The sequence below is a fragment of the Plectropomus leopardus genome, chromosome 8 (genome assembly GCF_008729295.1).
Source record: "Plectropomus leopardus isolate mb chromosome 8, YSFRI_Pleo_2.0, whole genome shotgun sequence".
Classification (NCBI taxonomy): Eukaryota; Metazoa; Chordata; class Actinopteri; order Perciformes; family Serranidae; genus Plectropomus; species Plectropomus leopardus.
In genome coordinates, this window is record NC_056470.1 from 13,529,929 (window position 1) to 13,551,637 (window position 21,709).

Below are 21,709 nucleotides of genomic sequence, written 5' to 3' on the forward strand. Positions count from 1 at the left end.
GTATAGTTGTGTTTTTTTTTTTCCTTCCCAAATGTACCAACAAGAATCTGGTGTTCTGATTGGTCAGTGAATGTGGATGTCAAATGTGGACCAATCAACAACAGGTTTGTTAAAACACTGGGATAAAAAAAAAAAAATCATAGCTAAAGGCAGCTGTCACCTTAGGCTAAAATGACAGCATGAGCAGAACTGACAGCCTATACAAACTGATTTATTAAAATGCACAGATGTAAATCTGTAGGACAAGCTGTTATATTATCTAAGATAGGCTATTGCAGATATTGATTTTGTCTTCAGCTACTTTTTAAAAGCATGATTAGTGTTTTCATAATCTAAAATTGTGAGGAGAAAAAAAAAAATAAAAATGAAAAACTATTTAAACTCAGGGCCAGCCATCTTTACCTATTAGCTGACAAGATCTACAAGTGATTGTTTTAGTTTGATTTTTTTTTAATAATTTGATTATCTGTATATTTTTTCTCCACATTGTCAAAAATGCATTTTAATTTTTTAAACAAATAAATACATTTTTAGTTTTAAGCAGTCAAGTGGTCTGATGAATACATATGCAATGTACTTCAAAAGCACAACCATATCTCATATTTTATTTTTAAACTCCATCCTTGCAGTGCATTGATTTGGCCAGTAGAGGGTGCAATATTATCAAGTCTTAATATAAAGAAGTCCTAACTTCAGTAAAGCCATTTACATCAAAGAGTGTAAATATACATATGTATTTCTCTGTTAATTGAATCGCGTGAGCATTTTGAAATGTCCATAGAAATCAGTTTTATTGTTATCAATTGTAATAAAGTGTGTTAGTGGTAAGTTTTTTTTGCATAAAAAAGTTACTGAAAAGACAATACTGTTTCAGTGCATAGGCTACACTTGTTGCTTGATTTAATTTCATTTTGCAAAAACTTGCTAGATCATAACATTGGCAATATTAGTTATGATGTTATATCAAGGCCCACATCTCAATATTCTGAAATCACATTGTCAATCATTTCAGTATTCACTTCTGTTTTACAGCTCTTGAGAGAAAACAGAAGCCAAACCGAGCTGACAAGTCGAAGATTTATGATGTGCACTTGCATGTGTTTCACTTCCCAGAGCAGCTCTCTGTTTTCCCCAACAATTGTGAATTGAACCACAATGCATTGCTTCATATAAAGCTCACACCTACTGATAGAATGCTACCCTCTGGTTTCACACGGCATTATTTCAACCGCCACAGTCAACATAAACGGCTCTCTTTGAGTGGATCTGTAGGAGTCCACCAAACCCCACATGTACATTTGTGACATCGTGCAGCACATGGGTGGTGATCTCATGGCACATGCATGCATGTATGGTCTCTTGTTGTTATATTGTATGTGGGCTTAGTTTCATAAACTACATGCCGGACTTCTGCAAGTTATAATGAAAGATCATAAACAACGGGCCGCTCTATACTCAGGATTTTCTCCTTCTCTGTATTTTAGATTCAACCTCCCAAACTTTGCAGTAAAGTTGCTGACAGTGGTGTGTTGCACTGACATAAATCTAACAAACCGCATTAAAGCCTCTAAGATTCTCACACATTGTTCATTTAGTTTGTTGATGATGTTTATTTATAGCTTGTCATAGTGCGTCACTCTGGGTATGCCAAGGCTCCAGCATGTCTTGATGGAAACTGCAGCTGTGAAATTATCATAAGCAGCTCGTGATTAGATCTACTGGTCAAACACGTACATCAAATCATTGTATAATCAGGTGCAAACTGCCTGAAAGCCATGTCAAACACGCTGAGCAGTCAGAGTCCATAATAAAGTAGAAATGAGTTTTGCTAGAAGTAAACAGAGTTCATTACAGCTTCATTAGAGAACAAACTGTACTTGCTGCATCATGGTTGCTAGAAAATCTTTGCAATGGCACTTTGCAGTGCACCTCAGCTGAAGTAAAGTGAGAATGTGTGTGTAAAGTTTCGACCACATGCCAAGGGTATGCATCCTCTCCTGTGTGACTCAAATAGGCAACTTGCTTCACTGCCAAACTTAAGGTCAACATGTGATGCCTCACCTGGACTGACCGTAAATAACCCCACTGTTTGTTTGAACTAAGAAACAACGTTTTAAAAGCATTGAGAGGATGTTCATGATGATATAAAAGCTCAGTTTAACATTTGAGGTATTGAGGTGTTGTTCTCAACAACAGCGGCACTGCAGCTGACACCTCTGTGATTTCAAAAAACAAAAACAACATATATATATATATATATATATATATATATATATATATATATATATATATATATATATATATATATATAGATAGATAGATAGATAGATAGATAGATATATATATATATATATAGATAGATAGATAGATATGTGTGTATATATAGGGGCAAAAAGCATCAGTTTCAGCTTTAAAACATAACTCAAATGAACACATTCTGACCAGAAAGACATTCAAAATGACCACAAAAAGACCACAATGAATGAGATGCAATGGAACTGTAACAAGACACAAAATAACTACAAAACCAGCAAAACCATCACAAAGAGACACAACATGACTACAAGGCAACACATAACAACCAAAAAAAATACCTAAATGAGACACAAAATCAGTTTAAAGAGACAAAAATGACCTGAAAGAGATATAAATGACTAAAAACAGATACAAATAAAAATAAGGAGCCACAAAAGGATAAAAAAAGACAGAAAACTACCTAAATGAGACATAAATGATATGGCACAAAATTACCTTGGAGGTACACAAAATAACTCCAAAAAACTCCCAAAACAACCTCAAGGCAAGCACAAAACAACCCTAAAAGATATAAAATCACCTCAGAGACATACATTTGCCTCAATTACACACAACATTGTTTAAAGAGATGCAAAATGACTCCAAAAAGACAGGAAAAAAAAATCAAGGGAACATATAGACTCTATGTGTCTTCCCCCGATGAGGGAGACGTGGTGGGGCCTTTTGCATATCAAGGGCCCCAGTGTCTCATAATCTGTCCATGGTTATGATATGTATCAGGAACGTATGCACACCATCATTATGCTGTACCTCAGATCTTTGTTGGATGTTTAATTCTAATGGCCTGTTGTGTTTCTGCAGATAAAAGCACATTAAAAATGAATATAAATGAAAAATAAGTGATAAATCTACCAAAACATCTTACAGTATTGAATATGCCTGACGACTATTTAAAAAAATCAAACAGGAAACTGAGTGAATTTGACAGAACCTGAGACAAAGTGTGCCCCAGATTACATGCATGCTGGCGGTTTCTGTGGCAGTGGGCGCCGGTTTGTGCCAATGACTCTGTGCACAATGAAACATTCACCGTCCACATGAACATATAGGACAAGAGAGACAAAGAGGGAAAGAGGGAGAGGTGGCCCACAACGTGTCTGTGTATCAGGCGGATCTGCGAGCAGGGCTTTGGCATGAAACAATAAGGGGCCCTTATAGAAGATGTGTGCCACTCGGCGCAGACAAAGCCTCGCCTGTAATCAGACAACATGTTATGTCACTTGGATGAAAAAAATTTACTGCTTCATGTCGTGGGACGCCAGATGTGCAGAGAAGAACATGTAAATGTGAACACATCGGAACACAGAGATGCAAATTGTTCAGGGGAAAAAAAAAACATGATACTGTACATAAGTGCACACAACTGTGGCCCACTGTGCTGTATATTTCTGTACTGACAGCACACACACCCTGCCCACGCTATTAATCCCTTAAAGTCCAATAAACCCACAAGTGGCCTCCCGAATCACTGCCTGTTGTCACTGCTGCACACACTCACATTTAGAGATGCACTCTGACCCCCATGAATTCACAGGAATACTGTACATACACACACACACACACACACACACACACACACACTCTGACATACCACATGCACACCCCATGAATCCTTCTCCCCTTTCACTGTCTCCGACTCTCTGCTGCCACACAGTCACACACAAGCAAATTCAGCTATTCCTTGCATCATCCACACTGTATCTGACCACAAACACACTGCGCCTGTCACCCAACTTTATTTCCCCTTCCTCGCCCCTCTTACCCCCACCACACCCTCTCCATCCACCCAGCTGTCTGCAGCACTCAAAGCCCACGGGCCTATGGGCTGACATTTATCAAATGACATCACAAACCCCCTGCACTCTATGGGCTTGACATGTGGCGCTCCTCGCACGCAGACCTACACTCTGCGGCTCATATCAACGTAGGATGGCATTCATGTCAACCCCATGAGATGAAGCTTGCAGAGGGCCAACATAGAGAGAACTGCTGCTTGTTTACACTCCTGTCTTGTTTGTCATACAGCATACTATAAACCTCCTATCCTATCAACACTTCCTGTAGATTAAAAAAAAAAAAAAAAAGCACCCACCTAAAACCACAAATGCATTTCCCCCACACACTTTTGAAATGTCATGCCCCAGATTGTGTTTTTATAAAGCGATGGAAATGAGGGCATTTGATGCTGTCAGATGGTTTTCGATACGGTCAACTGTTAGCAGTATGACTGACATGATAGTAGCTGGAAGGTCCTGGGCCCTGGCCAGCTGAGGCCTCTATATGTTTTGTACATCCTCTGTCTTCTTCCCACAAGTATTCTGGTATTTTGTATTACATAATATTCCAATGGGATGATTTCAGACTTTTCTAGTAGCCAAAAACACAGAATACTATACAAATTTGACAGCCACTTGTTTTGATTTAACCTTTTAAAGCTATAGTTGGTAATTTTTTCTTGAAATAGCCCAACTTTTTCACATTTGTGTTGAAACATATATATTTATATTTGCTCAGTATATTCACACATCCCTAAAAAGACAGATGATTGGTCTCAAAGAACATCATTTTCTTTGCCGCATTTAGACCATATTTAATATAGATCTGAATTTTATCATTACTATCTTAATGATCTGTTTTTATTCCTTTCTGTATTTTGTTAGGTGCCGTGTGACATTTTGTATGTCTGTAATATCTTAATTATGAATTCTTCAGGAACAACATGACTTGTTTTATATCCTTTCGTTGTTGGATCCTTGTATGGACAAAATTCACTTTTAAAAATTAAAACAGGCTGTATGTAAACAATGTGATAAAAATGAAGATTTGATAAAGTTACATTTAGCTCATATTTTTCCTTAATTTTAACCTTTTCTTTGGGCCAAAAGACAAAATATCTTGTAGAACAGACGGCCTCACCTGCCAAAAACAAATGTAAGAGAATTAGCCTGATGCCTGGTACTTAAATTTAAGCCCCGCATTTCAGCAAACCTCATTCCTCTATTGTTACACAATCTGGGCTTTCTTTACACAGTTGGATTATAATTTGCTGAGTGGGCACCAACAGTTTTTCTACTAATAAAAATGATGCCAGTTCCGACCACAGGTCTCTTCTGTGTGGAGAATATCACAAACAGGCAGCTCATAGTCAGCTATAAGTGACCTGGTATGTGTGGTTGCCACTGCTCGGAGAAAAATACGCATAAACACACATTCTTAAATACACCGGTGTGGTTTTTATAGAGGGGAAGATATTTCCTCATCCATCCATCTGCTAGAACAGTTTCTTCCTTCCTTTCAGACACGTTCTCAGTCACTTAGGTGAGCACAGGAAAAGGGAGGGAAACTTTGTGTAGTATTCTGATGGACCCATTACTCTTTCTTTTTTTAATTTCACATGTATAAATATAGGCTGATATATCGCATTTACATGTACAGTTCATAACAACCCAAAACAAGCACATGGTGTACCACACAAACACTTCCACACACTCAGCTCATATTTATGCCTGCACACCACATAAAGCAGGCGGTTTCGAGTCTGATAATTAAATATGAGGCATAGACCCGTGTGTGTGTGTGTGTGTGTGTGTGTGTCATGAATCTGACTGAGACTCTCTCAGTGAATCACACACTTTTATGGTGTGTCTTAATGACTGCCTCTGCTGGGACATTTTGCTGGAACATGACTGTTATGATAGTTTTAACATGTGTTCATCTGCACAGAGGGCGCACAGTGATTTAGCTCTCTGTTAGAGTATTTCTAAGTGTGTAAATGCACATGATCGATGCTAGGCCCACCCAGGAAGTGACCCCACCCCACAGCGATGCACAGAATTCCCCCTTGCTGAAGGGGAGAGAGGGAGCTGCTGGCAAGCAGCTTCACAGCCACGGCCCATAGCCTCTCCATCTGCCCCTCTCAAAAGACTCCATTGTTCCCAGCAGTCTGAGGCAAGAGAGTGAGCTAAAGAGAGTTATGAAGCCCGCCGGTGGGGCAGAGGCTGGGGTGGTGGGCGTTGGGCCGCTGCCTAAAACCACACGGAGGAGAGGGAGCCAGACACAGAGCATCTCTGTGCAACTCGCAGCCTTCTGTTGGAGCCTTGCCTCAGCTTAACAGCACCGTATGAAAAAGTCCACAACATGACATAAAAAACACACCTAACTGTCAGAGGGTTCAACCGACCCAACGGTCCGAAGCCACATGTTGCTCCATATTTGGTGCTGTTTGTCTGCCTGCTGAAAAGGGGTGTTTTCTTAAATTCGAGGCATTACTTAAACGGGCCAATCAGAGAGGACTTGATGTAGGAAGTTTGTCAATGATGTGTGTGGATTTCACTTGCAAACAGAAAATAAGTGTCATGAGATTTTAACTGACACAAGTATTTTGCCCTGACTCAAGACTAACTACAGTGCTGCTTAAGAATGTGTTGACTTTAAGGCGTTGCCACAGCAACTAGGCTACTCATGTAATTGATAGGAAATGGCTAAGATAATAAACGGATATTTGAAAAAGCCATTCAGAGCCGTTTTTATACACAAAAGACAAATGAGAGCTTTCAGTGTTTTCAGTTTTTTATTGAAACAGTATGAACAAAAACACCGCAATTAAATAAAAGGGTTCAAACAAATCAGATGGCACAAATTAAAGACCTAGAAACTGATAATATGCGGCGAAGCAGAGGAGAGGAAACAAAAGACGTGTCGTTGCAAACATTTGCAGTGTCTAAAGCCTATTCATTAAACATTACACCACTCATTCAGTGCACATATTAAACGAGTTTGTAAAGCAAGCGGAGCTAAGCTGAGACTTCATTATTTGTACACCCGTTTAGCACACTTACAGTTGCAAAAAATAACAAAACAGGGCATTACTGCCTAACACTGTGCACTAAAAACTAAGTGCAACTATAAAAATGTCATCCCATGTACGCAATCTGGGGTTAGCTCAATTTAAAGACCGGATGGCTGTTCTGGTAATCTACCTATTAACAGAATGAATACATTGCCTAGACAATGCTATGTCTAATAACCACTGGCTGTAGGCCTTTACAAACAAACAAGGCAGAAGTCGTCAAAGCTGTCGTTTTTTGGAATGGGTGGCAGTTAAAAAGTACAGTCAATTCACATTAATAATGCACTTCAAAAGTTAAAATCCTCCTAACTACCTAGAGAATACCAGAGACAGTGGCACAAACCCTTCTGCTAAATTTCACAGATATGTATTAGGTTTTTATATGTCAGTGTTAAAGTGGGCAGAATGTCACGTTACTCTTGCAAATGAGGGTGTCCTTTTTTCCTTTCTAGCCCTCAGAGCTCATGAGTGTGTTATGTCGAGACAACTTCTGCACACGGTGCTTCATACAGTTGGCCAACATATCAGGGATTCAGGCTACATGAGAAAATGCTTTAACTGGTGCCCAGGGGTGCTGTAAAGGTCTGTTAGCCACAACAATAGCCTAAGGCTGCACGTATGTACTGTGTATTCCATAATATCAAACACTAGCCTATGCAACTGCAACATATGAGAAAGTCATTAGCTGTATACTATGTAGTCCCCTTGCATTGTATATACATCCTGTGGAATTTGTAAGTCTCTTCTGCTTCCACCTCTTATGCGCATTTAATTTCCTTTTGTTTTCTCTGTATTTTTCATTTTAATGTCCTCTCAAACTTCCATGCAAATCTAAATCAGTCACTCTTTAAAGGAGAGAGATTTTATCCCTCGATGTCAGATAATCCTCTACCTTTCTTTCCCTCTTTTTTTCTTTTTTCTTTTTTAGCAAAATGCATTTGAAAAGGCCTGAAATTCATTGTGACATCCTGCCGTCACCTTGTTTTGTTCTCTCCCTGAAGGAGTAGGGGAGGACGGAGCCTTTTATATCAGAGGCTCCTGGGGGGGTCAGGGAGGTAGCGGGGGGGAGGTGAGGAGGTTTGCTCATGTACCCCTCTTGTCTCACATACATACAGTACACACATAAACACACACAAGCCTCCCTCCCCCTCGTTTTTTTTGGCAACAGTCCAGAGTCCTGGTTAGATTAGTTTAGTTCTGGTATCGTGCTTGTTTTAATGATCGCGAATGACGTCACAGTTCAGTAGTTCAGAATTTCCAGAACCTTGGGCGCTCCTGCTGCTTAGCCGACTTTTTCCTCAGGGGCTGTGGGATTAAAAAAAGAAAGAGTTAGTCAGGTTGGAAAAGGAGGTATTGTACTTGTAGCAGTTAGTGTTACGAAGTTCAATATATCTTAAAGTTTATTAATTTTTGTTGAGTTTAGTGTCTCTTGGTTTACAATTAATTTAACACTGACAACAACACGGGTGGTGAAAAATGTTGGTTTGTAGATTTTATTAAAAGATTAAAGGTGTAGGTCAAAAAACAAAAAAGAAATAACAATAATATATAAGAGGCTTGATTATATAAAACTTTAAAAAGGGAGACATGTTTTAAAGTCAGGTTGTTTTGGCGTTGATATGATTAGTCTTCATTCTACATTAAGGCTGCATGATATGAGGAAAATACAAGATGAAGTTGATTGAGATAAAAATATTACAATTAAATAGAAGTGTGGACCTGAGTCACATGACATGAACTCAAGGCAGACTTTCGTCACAAATTTTAAACTTTGGACTTGACTTGACAAAATCATAAAAAAACTTGCAACTCAATGTAAACACTAATGACTTGTGACTTTACTTAGATTCAAGTCTTTTGATTTGAAAATACTCAATGCCTCTATCCAAACCCATTGATTAAAAAGTATTTTATTTTTAAAAATATCTCCAAAATTAGTATTTCTGCTCATTTCCTGAATAAACTAACTTTAAAGCTATTAAGTCCAAGCAAGTCAACACTTTGTTTGAACCCCATTAACAGCACTCAGGAGAGAACCATGAAGAACTAAAATGTGCAAGTCCAAAATTATAGATGGAGATACAACTTCCAACAAACTTGTCCTAAAAATAAATACAAATTTTAAAAATCTTTCATGATTTTTGTAAATTTAATTTATTATTATTATGTTTTTTTGGCATTAGTACATTTGGTGAAGAGGGAGTTTATTATGACTTGTTTAGGACTCAAAACTTGGGACTCAACCTGGGGCCTGAGTGTAAAGACTTGAGACTTTCTTGTGACTTGGAAAACAATGGGTGGGCCGCCCCTCTGCGATAAATACAGATATTAAAGTGCAGTTGTGCAATTCTGCTGCTTTCAGTTTAACTAAAATAAAACAAATCGCTTGTTGAAAAAAAAGAAAAGAAATTATTTTAATTAAACAAACTGAACTGAAAAGGCAGCAATAAAAACAGACTATAGTTGAATATGCATATAGTTGCGAGTACAGTATTCTACTGATACTCTCTTTGAAGTGACTCAAAAAATCTTTGAGTGCAATATTGCAGTCTTTCACAATTTCTTTTTTTTTTTTTGCACAAGTTGACATCGTGATGACAATAAAAATCAATACATTTTACAGCCCTGGTCTACATGTAGCTTAAGTAAGCGATATAATGCGAAATAAACCATTTTAAAATAGACCAATATTCACAGACAGACTGATTAATTAGTTCCTGAGACATACACCAAACAGAAGTTGATGACTTTGTGCTGCTGCCCCACTTCTGACAAACACGAGCCCTCTGCTTCCATGGGTCAAATCAAGCTTTGGATATAAAACCAGCCTGCTTTCAGGCTGCTGGCCACATAGACAGACACTGAGTCAATAGACAAGCTCAATTTAAAGGCAAAATCGAGCTACTTGTCACCATGAATGCCCAATTTTTCTTTTGGGCCATGTGACTGTGTGTCAGCAGAAGCAGCAACAAGTATCGAACTCTGTCGGTGGATTTTGGGGAAAAGACATCTGTTACACATCTGAGAATTAGGATCACGATAGGCTTGAATTGAAAGGGTTAAAGTGATTAGCTGGAAGAATCAAAGAGAGAAATTTACAGAAACCATAACGCTGTCTTTTTTCGCAGGTTTTTTGCTCTTGGCAGACCTGTGACACAAGAAACATCCATCATTAGCAAGACATGCAGCTCAGGACAGTATTCTCGGGGGAGGGGGGTGTGGCTCGTGGGAACGCTGTCACTTGGATGGGATGTCTCTTATTCTCAAGAGGGAGACGGTCGACCATGCGGAGACCAATTATGGTCGAAATCCTACGCAGTTTGTGTTGGGCATGCCAGGTCATCTTATCACACAGACCAAATCTCTCTCTCCAAGAGCCATTACATCACTGCCTATGTTATTTCATCATAGGATGTGTCAGTGATGACTAAAAGCTCATGCTGTTCTCTCGCTCCATATTTAGAGGAGGCCAGAAGTGATGACTCACTGCACAATATCAGTGTAACTGCCTGCATTCACATGGATTCAAGCTGTGTGTGTGTGTGTGTGTGTGTGTGTGTGTGTGTGTGTGTGTGTGTGTGTGTGTGTGTGTGTGTGTGTGTGTGTGTATTCACCATTACAGATTTAAATACTTACGAGTATTTTCCCATCCTCCTCACCACAGCGATCACCACAGCGATGACGATGACCACTGCCAACAAAGCGCCAATCACGATGCCGACTACCTGGCCAGAACTCAGGCCCTCTGTGGGACAGAAAGAGTTCATTTTTCAGACTTCAGTTTGCTTTTGATTTTAGCCCACCAGTTTTCAGGATCAGAACCTAGTTAACTGCCGAGCGGTCTTTCAAACACAATAAATTTGCTTAGGTGTATTGGTAAATTACATTAAACACAAAAAGAGAAAATGAAATCAACCACTTCTGGCCCTGAGCCTTTAAGGATGCAGGTAGACCAGGAATTAGGGGCATATTATGATTGTATTACTTACAGCTTTGCCACTTTTGCTGATTTTGTGTATTTATTGTTGTTTGTTGCTGTTTGATTTTTTTTTTTTTTGGTTGTTTCAGTGTTGTTTCGTGTATTTGTCAGTTTACTTTGGAATATGGGTGGAGGGAGGGAAGGGATAGGGGAATATGATGGTACTCCACCCATTGGTAATTGATGATTATTTTAAGTCCTCTGAATAACAAAAGTAAAAGTGCTGGAAAAATCAAGAAACATAAATACAGAATAGATGTAAACTACAATTTAAATATTAAAAAATACCATTTGTCTGAATTTAAAATAAATGGGTTCTATCTATCTATCTATCTATCTATCTATCTATCTAACTGCCAAAAAATGAGCAGATATTTACAATGCAAAATCTAAAAACAATGTGTGTTAATGCAAGACAAATGTCAAGATGTTAATGTAATGTAAAGGCTATTTATTTACTGGCTAGACCAGTAGCTTAATCTTAAAACTAAATAAAATACTATATAGACTTATTTGATAGATATTTGGAGAGATATCGACCTGCTTGTGACTTTTAAACGTTGTTGTGGCCCTGCCAAACATATTCCCCTCACATTTGGCTCACAGACAGGCATGCCATTAGAAATTATTGACAGGGGGACAACATTTTTCAAATCGGGCCCCTCATCACATCCACATAGCACAGACCGTTGCATGCCCCCCCCCAGGGCCTTGGGCCAAGGGTCATCTGCACCCTTTGCCACCCCAGCAGCAGGCCTGCTCATAGAGAGTCTCATAAAACCCTTGTAAATAAACTAAACCAAAAACTCAACAACTAACCACGTTTACACTGCCTCCGCTCCCCTCCCACTCATTCCTCACCGTCTGGATCTTCAACGATCACACCGTCATCCGTCTCTGTCTTGGCGGCTGCCGTCGCCTCGGCTGGGGCCTCAGCCTCCTTTGGTTCAGTGGGGGCTGCGGTCTGCAAGGCAGGAGGATCGGTGATGAGTTCTTGTCCTTCAGTAGCAGCAGGAGGAGTTTCTGTCTCAACGACGGCTGCTTCAGTATTGAAAGTGATGGTAGGAGTCACTGCCTCAGTGCTAACTTCCGCCTCAGTGACAACATCTACTTCTTTATGGGCTGACACTGGTTCGGTTGCAGTTGGACCAGTGATAACAATTAGCTCCTCTTGTGGAGCCTCGGTAGCTTCCGGGACGGCGGCTGGTGTTGAAGTGACAGGAACTTCAGCAAGGTCTTCAGGGATCCCTGTGGGGCCTGCAGAGAGGGGGCAAAGATGGGTTCACATGCAGGTCTTAATGTATGAATACAATCTGTTACTGTGGCTGTTTTCACTGTTATTGTATACACGCATATTGTCTCTGTCATATGATTTGTAGGCGTGAGGAAAAAAATGATTTTAGATGCAGTGTGATCTTGAAAGATCATGTCTCAATGCAGAAAAGTCAATAATGGGAATTTTAAAACCCAACTGTCGACATTACGATCACCAGTGACAATTTTGTAAGACCGGGCTGCACGTTCCGCACAGCTGAACCAATTTAATGGTGAAACGTAAGTGATTTCAAAAGATAGCCTATGTGATGTTTACCTCAAGCAGATATTTCTTAGGCTGAGAAATGAAGCCAGTGCAGAAGTGCCAAAAACTGCGGTTCCTTGAATGGCCACTTGAGGCTGGCTCCAAAACTGAGTAAATCCCCACAGACCCCTATGTTAAAATGCCCAACATTTCAAAGTTCTGGTCCCTATAGATAATTTCAACATTTATGACAACTGTACTGACATGAAATTTAATATTTCTCACCAGTTTCAATTTCATTAAGGCTTAAAGTTACACATCATTAAGGGAAAGGCCACTTGGCTGCAGTTTGTAAGTCAGATCCACCGCTCGCTGCTTAACAGCTCCAAACTCTCATACAAATATGGTCACTTCTGGCTTCAAAAAACCAAGATGGTGAGGCTTCAAAATGAGAAGTTTACAAACCAGTAGGTGACTTCATTGTCGCTACGTCCATTATTTATACACTCTGTGATTTACATCTTCCATTTTTTACTACTACACCTACTGTTTTAATAAAAGATATTGGAAAAAAAATAATCTGTTTATTCCAATAATAGATCATTACAAATAAGCTATAAGTAGGTAGTCACAAAGTGAGAAAGCAATGAATCATGTCTGGAAATATATATATATATAACAAAATCTGATGTATCAAAACACATTGATAATCATCTTATAATAGCATCATAACCATTTGAATCCGAATGGAATTGTGAGGTACGTTGAAATCCCCCTCTGAAATTTGAATGATATACTTATATATCTTATTTATCTTTACTAAAGTAATAAAATTCACCTTCTAAAAAGTAATATTAACTTCTATTTCCTCGAGCACAAAATCCTGCAATCTTCAGATGAGGGGACTGTAAACTTAATCCTGATGCGTTTAAATAGAGGGGACAATAAATTAGAAATCATCACCCAGTCCTACTATATCATAGTGATTCAGTCTAGCTTGCCTATACATTGTTCTGCCTCTTGGCCAGTTACATTATGTCCAGACAGGCAACTGACACAGAAATGGCACCCAGTGTGTTCAAATGGGTACAAAAAAGGTCAAAAAGGACATGACAAATGTTTAGATTCCTCCCTGACATGATGATATGACCTTTCCTCTTTCTCACATTCTTTTCTTAACAACCATCATTGACACATGGCTACCGTGACTGCACGACCACCACGCCCTGTGACTTCATAAAAACGCACATCCCGACCCCCTCCATCCTGTCTTTAAGACTGTGTTTGCGTGCATGCATGCCACATCGTCTGCCTCATTTCCTGTGGAGTGAGCAGCCTGTGAGAGCAGCGCGGGAAGGCTTTGTTAACCCTCTGCCACTTAACACGTAAAGGGTGGGGCTGCAGGGACAACGCCTGATGGTGTGATGAGAGACGCCATGACTGGATGATTTGCAGTTTAAGAAAGAGTCAGGGAGGTTTGATGAAATGGTGGACTGAACATACTGAGAAATATCAGCCATACAATTTGAAAGCACCTGTAGCTTTTGTTTTTCTCGCTTATTAATAAAGATTTGTGGAATTGTAGCACGATGTCAATCTTAACTACCTTTTTTGAATGATTAAAATAAAGTTTTGTAAGAGCTCAAGAGCTCATCGTCTTTGCTCTCAGTTAAATGGAGGCTCCCATTTTGTATTTACCATCTGCAAAAAGGCATGTATTTATCCTTGTGTCTCTCATCAAGGTCTGGACTATGAAGCGGCCTGGGGTTCAACCTAATCATTTCCCTCCAATAACCAGAACTCCATCTCCCCACGTTCAGCCACAACTGAAAGCTTAGCCTGGACAGCACTGCTTCAAAATTAAGGAGGTAGATTTCAGTGTGGCACCAAAATTATGGTCTAGAGTTAACTTTCCACTGACAAGATGTTGGCCTGAAATCTCTTTTTCTCTTAGAAAAATCTTTAAAACGACTTCTCCCTGAAAACATTCTTACTGCAGAGACCAGAAACAATCTTCCAAACTTAGCGTCTGACATCATGCTCTCTCCATCCCCGTTTTCTCTCTGATTGTTCTAAATACTTAAAATAATAAAGAATACTTTACAAGGGTAAAAATAACTGAATGGTCGAACAACCGGTGCAGTTATTCCTGTGTTGGCTAGCGTGTTCATTAGCAACAGGCGGGATAAATATAACAAAACATTTGTTCCCACTGCGGCAGAGTACTGACGGGGTTTTTTTTTCTAAAGACGACTCAGACTGTTTGTTTGGAAAGTCTGTAAGCGATGATAAAATTGTCTGCGCTTCACAGACTATGGCTGTACGCTATGTGTAATCGCCCCCTCAACCCCCTCCAACAATTGCTTCATTATGTGTACAGTTCCCACAATTAGCTCTAAGTAGTATTTCCTTCCCACTGTGCTGACTATCGCGGGTTAATACAGCTGCATAGTGAGTAACACACTAAGACTGTTGCGGTGTCGTCCCCTCTCTCGTTTTCTTTTAATCTGCTTCTCCTCCGTCTTCACGCCATGACCCTGCCACTCCCTAAGGATAGGTTTGTTGCTGCTGAAACCTTTGAGAAGGCTGAATCCCCGGAGAGGGGGTGGAGGGAGAGCTCCCCTCCACCCTGCTGCTGCTCGATTTCATTGTGAACATGGTCTGTTGTCTTTGCTCACAGCAAGATGTGTGCCATGTGTGAAGTGGTTAGCATGTATGTAAGTGACCCCCAGTTAATCCTCAAGGGGGGTCAGAGCACAGGATCAGGACCCCTAAAGCTGATAGGGGTTTGAGTCACCCACTCAACAACCTCTCTAGATATGTAGCACCGTGTCATTGCGAGGACACTCAGATCCCCTCTGCAAATAAAAACACAAAAGAACTGGAAGCCGTTCAACTTTCTTTTTCATTCCTTCAATCCTAGACTCAGACACGTTTACGTAACTGTGGCGTTGTTCTTATTATTCTAAATGGTCGGTTCACTTTACCCACCATTACATCATTTTGACCACACGTGCTCTCTCGCGTATGTTTCCATGTGAAGCATGAAACAGCCTAAATTCATCCTGCCACAGTGCCACTGAGTTCATAGAGCTTGTGTTTATGTCTGTGTATGAGTGTGTGGCTGCCTCAGCCACTGACTGGGCATTAAAGGGTTGATTCACCCAAATTACAAAACAGATTTTCTTACCTTCTCACTCATTATGTAAACATTAAGAGAGGAGGTAAGTACAGCTGGTGATGACACTGTGTGTAATCATAGGTTTCAGAAAGAAATTCAAATAATAATGGGGTAAATGGGACCAGTGGCGCTCCCAAGGGAGAGCCGGGGGGGGGGGGGACCCAACTCCTGTTACTAAAAAAATAATTGTATTCAGTTGGATTCAATGTGTTGCCATTTTTTGAGCAGTGGTGTCTTGTAAAACCAGACAAACAAAGGCATCAATTGGTCTACATCCAAAATGCATATGTTTGGTTAGGCCGGTGTTTGGTCAAAACAATTTGGCTTTTTTAATGATTTAGCCACTATAATAAAGGCTTTTTAATGTAAATCCTCTTTGTTTTTGACGTTTGCATACTTTTGAAGTACCTGGATTTCCCTCTTGCCTTAAACTAAGGCATCAACTGGTACCAGCTATGATGGCATAACTTGTCAGAGAGGAGGCTAAATAATGCTCCAGAGTAAGGCTAAATTTTAGCAAGGGACCAACTGGCATGACCATTTTTAAAGAGGTCACTTGATATCTGGATGAAAATGAGTTCTATGGGTACTCACAATCCTTCCCTTAATCTTGCTCCCAGTAAATGATTTATTCCTTACAGTCAATGTACTCCCTTAAATTAAGGCTGTATATTCAACAACCAGCCTATCTGAAGAACAATGAATTGCCAAACATGTGTATATACAGACACATTACACATCAAAACTCAATTGTTGTGGAACTTTAAATGTTCACTGTAGTGGTTTTAGTCGATGCACATCAGAAACAATTGTGATATTAATTGTGAAATAAGAAACCAAAATATATCAGTATGCAATTCCTTAACTCTCATATTGACAGAACTAGTAAACTAGCCTATATACTTCAACAGCTTAATCAAATGCTTGAAATTATGTCATGGATTTCTGTTTTTTCTGGGGGATTTTCAGCGGCCTCATCTGGCCACGGCTTTTAAAAAATTTCTGGGAGTGCCAGTGATTAAGCCGATAAATGACATTGGTTTTAAAATTTCCCTCTACTAAGCTTTAGTGATGGGATGCACATTGAGGAAGAGAATAAAAGAAAGAATAAAAAAGTTGGAAGAAAGGGAACAGGAACACAACAAAAAGCTGTGAGAAAGAGGTGTTGGCACCCACGTGGGGCTTCGCTCCTGCCTGGCATAAATAAAACCTCCACAGAGAGTGTAAGAGTGAGGGAGGGACACAACGATATGCAGTGTGAGACAGGAAAAGAGGGAGTAGCAGCTTCCATCCATTACGATCACAATCAGCTGTCACTGAGGCCCCCACATTTGTGTGTGTGAGTGTGTGTGTGAGTGTGTGTGTGCCTGTGTGAGCTTCTAATTCACAGTCCTGTGTAGGAGGGAAAGGGTTCGTGCAGACGGTGTGAGGGAGTGTGTCCACCTTTGGAGCCCAGGAATGTTTTTTTGGCGCTGGAGGAGGGAAATGTGAGAGATAGGCGCCCTGCCCAACTCAACGCGCTTTGACGAGATGCCGCGCGGAGCAACCTCCCCCGCTCGGCCAGTAGGAGTCAGCTATGGAGATACTGGGGTGTGCCTTGCATTGCACACAGGAGACAGACTGGAGTGGAATATTCTCAGACAGTCTTATCAACAGACACAACACAATGAGCGTCCACACTCATACAGTAACAGATTTTCCTCCTCCTGGTAGACAGGAGGACATGAAACAAGTCCCATCTGGACCGCCATTGCCAGGGGCAGAAACTGGTCCAGAGCGAGATCAAGCGGGCCTTTAATCTTTGGCTTTACAGGTCTGATTAAATTCCTAAAATGTAATGAATCAGTGCAGGGGTGACATTAAATGCAACCATAGTAGAAAAGGCAAAATAAACAGATCATGCTGTGGCATCACTCAACGCCTTCCAACTCTCTCCTTTTTCTTTCAAACTAAACACTCCAGACTTACAATATCACCAAGCAAGCCTCTTAATGTATTTCTAATCTCACTAACCTTCAAGTCTGACTCCCACATCATAAAACACCCACCCAGTTGTGTAAGTGTTCCTTAGTCAGCAGCTCTAATTTTTTTTCCTTACTTTCTCTCGCACCATGTCTCACCCTGCAGCACACGTAGGTGCTAGAGATATGAGACATTTGTGTCAGGACTCACAGAGGAGACACAAAAAAAATCTCCACGGGGAGGTTTGGGCTATAAGCACTGTTACAGTCTGGAGTCACCAGGGTTTGGGCTTGGTCCCGACTAAAACTGCCTCCTTTCCATAAACAGATGTTTCTTTCTCCTTGTGGAAAATTTATGTCTGAGAAAAAAAAAGTATGACTGAGCTTTTTTTTCTTCTCAAAATGAGACTCTGTTGACGTGAGAAGTGCTCCGTTCCTCATGGTCCCTCTTTACCAGCATGTGTCTCATATTTGGAGCATGAACGCAACATTTGAGTCACTTCTAGAAGTGGGCACGGACAAAGGGCACTGACCTCTCCCTTCAGCAGCCAGATGTGATGGGGATGTTATAGGCCCAGAGAGGCAGACAAAACTCATTAAGACGGAGACCGGGAGACCGGAGGGAAGGGGGCGGGGGGTAGCAGTGTGAGGGTTTTACAGGATACACAGGGTTTGCTAGTTAAGCGTGCAGGCGTGAGGGAGTTAAAAACCCCCATTTGTGAAGCATAGATGTGGAATGAGCTATTTTCTTTGTTTCCCTGAGACGGCTGAGCTGAGAATCATTCTGAAAGTTTAAGGACTTCTTTTTTCAGAGTAAACCTCCATGGAAATGGGGTAGGCACGTCGCCTCCGACCGGTAAAGGTTGTTGTTTAAAAATAGACCCAACCCCTCTCTGCTCCCCCCCAATGCCTACACCAACCCTGTCCCCCGGGGTCCAGACTCATCAGGCTGGGATGGGGGCAGCGGGTTTGAGAACTGTTAAGAGACAGGGGGGAGAGGTGGGAAAGGAGGGGGGTTTAAGTGGTAAAGCTTGATACCCCACCAAAGATGGGTAAATGCCAAGGGGCGGCGTGCTGCGTGGACTAACAACATGTGAGTAAAAGAGGGTGGGGCGCCTCTTAAAGCTCATCACATACCGGGTGTTGCTCTCTTCCCGACTCTTGCTCCTCTCTCATCCATATGACCCTCTTAAATATAGAGCCTCTCTCTATTAATACACGCACGCAAGCCAGCCCTGCCCTACAGTTCCCTCAGGCCTCGGCCACACCCCCCCACCGTGCCTGCTGCTAGCCCTGGGCAAACACTGCTGGTCAAGGCAAAGGAAGGAAGCAGAAAGAAAGGGAAAACATACAAACAGGGAGAAAGAGAGAAAATCAGAGGAGTAGCAGTAAGAGAGAAAGCAGAGAATCAGGGGTAAAGTGAGAGGAGACAGTGGATAAGCTTTCAGATAAATGTGTACGGTGTATGTTACAGTTTACAGCCCCCCCCCTCGCTGTGTATGAGCTCTGTTTTGGGAGCCTTCCAAAGGATATTCCTTTCTTCTCTTTGCCAGTGCCAAGAATTTACAGACACGAGGCAGCAGAGCTCCTGCTATTACATCACATTTCCCCTTCATGTCTGCAAATCAAACTTTTCCTCAAGAGCTTGAGAGTAGTGGGAAAATGAGAGAGAGAGCGAGACAGAGGGAGTTCAAATGTTCAAATAAGTTGCCCCCTTTGTTAAATTTACTTTTCCATCACGCTGATTCTCGGCTACAGTGGACCATATGGGCCAGACTACAGCCGGCAGTTATCGGAGGCAGTTTTCAGTGATGGAAGTATTAAAAAATATTAGTTATATATATTATAAGTCTCCTAAAATATTTGAGCATAAGAACGTTGTTAAGTAGTAACACACATTAAAACTGAATTGCATTCTGAAACCAGCATCCAGAGTGTTATTGTTGAACCAACAGGGATTATAACAGACAAAGAGAGGTGTGGGGTGGGCACATGGAGGCAGAGGGAGCGAGGGGACACAGTGTGCTAATGGCAGGACGCTGACAGCAGAGAGTTCACTTACTTGCATGTGTGAAGGCACAGAATGGGCCAGCCAGGGCCAACAGGAGCAGCAGCTGAACATTCATCGTGGTGAAAACTTTTCTCCCTCACAACCTTTAGGGACTCCCTCAGGGCAAAGAGCACGACACCAGAGCCCTCGCACACGCTGCCGCTCACACGCCAGGCACACACCAACCAAGCTGCTCCACGGGGGTGAAGGGTGAAGTACCCAAAAAATAAAAGTTGAAGAATGAAAATGAAGTCTTCAGTGGAAGTTTGAGATCCGTTTAACTTGTGGAGGTGAAGAGCCGGGTCTGGTCGCTCTCACAGCTGGAGAAAGAAAGAGAGTGGTGGAGGGATGTAAAGAGGACAAGAGAAAAGAGAGGAGCTGTGGCCACTTTGAGGAAGCAGAGGGGGGGAGAGTGGGACTGGCACACAGCAGGAGAGAGAAAAGAGAGTGTGACTGAGCTGAGAGTGGAGGAGGGGTGCTGGTACTGGTGGTGGGCTGGGCGGGTTGAGGAGCAAGGGGCAGGTTGAGTTGGGAGGGAGGGAGGGAGTCCGGATTGGGGCAGTAAGGTGGTCCAGCCCCGTGTACGACGCGTTCTCCTCCTGGTGCACAGCCAGCCCTCGTACACTCTAAGTGCATAATTGCATGTGTGAGTGTGTGTGCACGCTGCTGATATTGCAAACACTGCAATATCAGCAGCTCACACTTAGAAATACTGTTAAATAGACCGATGAGTTATTTATCAAGACAAAACAGGCACTTCAAACTGTAACTGGCCAGCTTGTACAATTATAAAGCTGATGCAACAGGCTTTTGAAATGCTTTCTGAATGAATGGAGCAAGGTGTAAACAAAGCTTTGGGCAGTCTGAAATAATCCTTAATAACAGAGTTAGGAGCCAAGAAAGTGTCTGCAACAGCTCGACTGGATCACAGTCTCTAACAGTAAGCAAACAGCGAGTGAAACAAGCATCTGTATTGATCTTTTAAATCATCAACCTTGTTCTAAAAAAGAAAAGTGGCAGCGTACATCTGTGGCCGGCAGACAGCAGCAAGAGAGAGCTGCTTTTTAAGCAGGTTTTCCCAATGAAAAGGAGCCGTAAATACAGTGAGAACATTGTGTGACTTTCTCACAGACAAGCATGGGTGGTCTGTGAGTTTACATGCAGATGGAGGGCAAACAAACTGTTGCTTGGCACTAGGCTGACACCTGTTGGACAACAAGCTGCGAGGGGCCGAGCAGCACAAAGCCAAGCAAGAAAAAATTATTTAAAAAAAAGAAAAAAAAGGTGAAAACCTGAATAATATATTCCATTTTTTTAAAAAGTGTATAGTATATAGCACTATATCAACTTGTCCATCATCACGTAATGTTTTCTTCAAAGAAATACTTCACCCACAAAATGACCATTTGTATATTGAGCCTTTGAAACATGAGAAAATTGGCTTGATTTCTTCAAAAACACAGAAAGAAGGCAACGAACAACCTAACAAGAATTGGTCAAAAACTTGGTAAGAAATTACTACAAAATTACAACAAAAAGACCCAAAAATAAGCCCGAAAAAGAAAAGTAAAAAATTACCTTTAAGTCCTAAAAAAAAATATCTGTAAAATAATTTTATTATATAATGGTATGAATTATAAACAATGTTTTCTAGACATTTTTTGCCCTAGTTTTTTGATAACATGTATAAATCCCCCCTCCCATCTGTTTTTCAGGTAATTTCCTCGAAATCCTCCTCCAAGCAGCACAGGAAAACTGATGTCGATCCAGGAGTTAACGGGTTAATTAGTCATAAAGTGTTACTTTGGAATTTGTGAGAGCAACCGAGAACTGGGAACACACTGATGTATTGAT

At 41.1% G+C, this 21,709-nt stretch overlaps 1 protein-coding gene across 2 annotated transcripts; it reads right to left on the reverse strand.

Annotated features, from left to right (window-relative positions):
* Positions 1-6,867: 6,867 nt before the first annotated feature.
* Positions 6,868-20,346, reverse strand: si:ch211-156j16.1 (uncharacterized protein LOC564557 homolog). Of its 2 annotated transcripts, XM_042492346.1 has the most exons (5): positions 19,868-20,346; positions 12,006-12,401; positions 10,802-10,910; positions 10,265-10,313; positions 6,868-8,470 (listed from the first exon to the last, which is right to left on the reverse strand). In XM_042492346.1, exons 1-5 carry the CDS (start codon positions 19,929-19,931, stop codon positions 8,414-8,416), a joined length of 675 nt encoding a protein of 224 aa, XP_042348280.1. In that variant the 5' UTR covers positions 19,932-20,346; the 3' UTR covers positions 6,868-8,413. The 2 variants fall into 2 exon arrangements, with proteins under 2 accessions (XP_042348280.1, XP_042348281.1); XM_042492347.1 differs by lacking the exon at positions 10,265-10,313 and having other exon boundaries at positions 19,868-20,345.
* Positions 20,347-21,709: the final 1,363 nt, after the last annotated feature.

Coding starts and splice junctions, on each gene's coding strand:
- si:ch211-156j16.1 (XM_042492346.1), bottom strand. CDS start 19,931: ATGAATGTTCAGCTGCTGCTCCTGTTGGCCCTGGCTGGCCCATTCTGT. Junction 12,402..19,867: donor CTGTGCCTTCACACATGCAA/GTAAGTGAACTC, acceptor CCCTCTCTGCAG/GCCCCACAGGGATCCCTGAA. Junction 10,911..12,005: donor GATCGTTGAAGATCCAGACG/GTGAGGAATGAG, acceptor TCTGTCCCACAG/AGGGCCTGAGTTCTGGCCAG.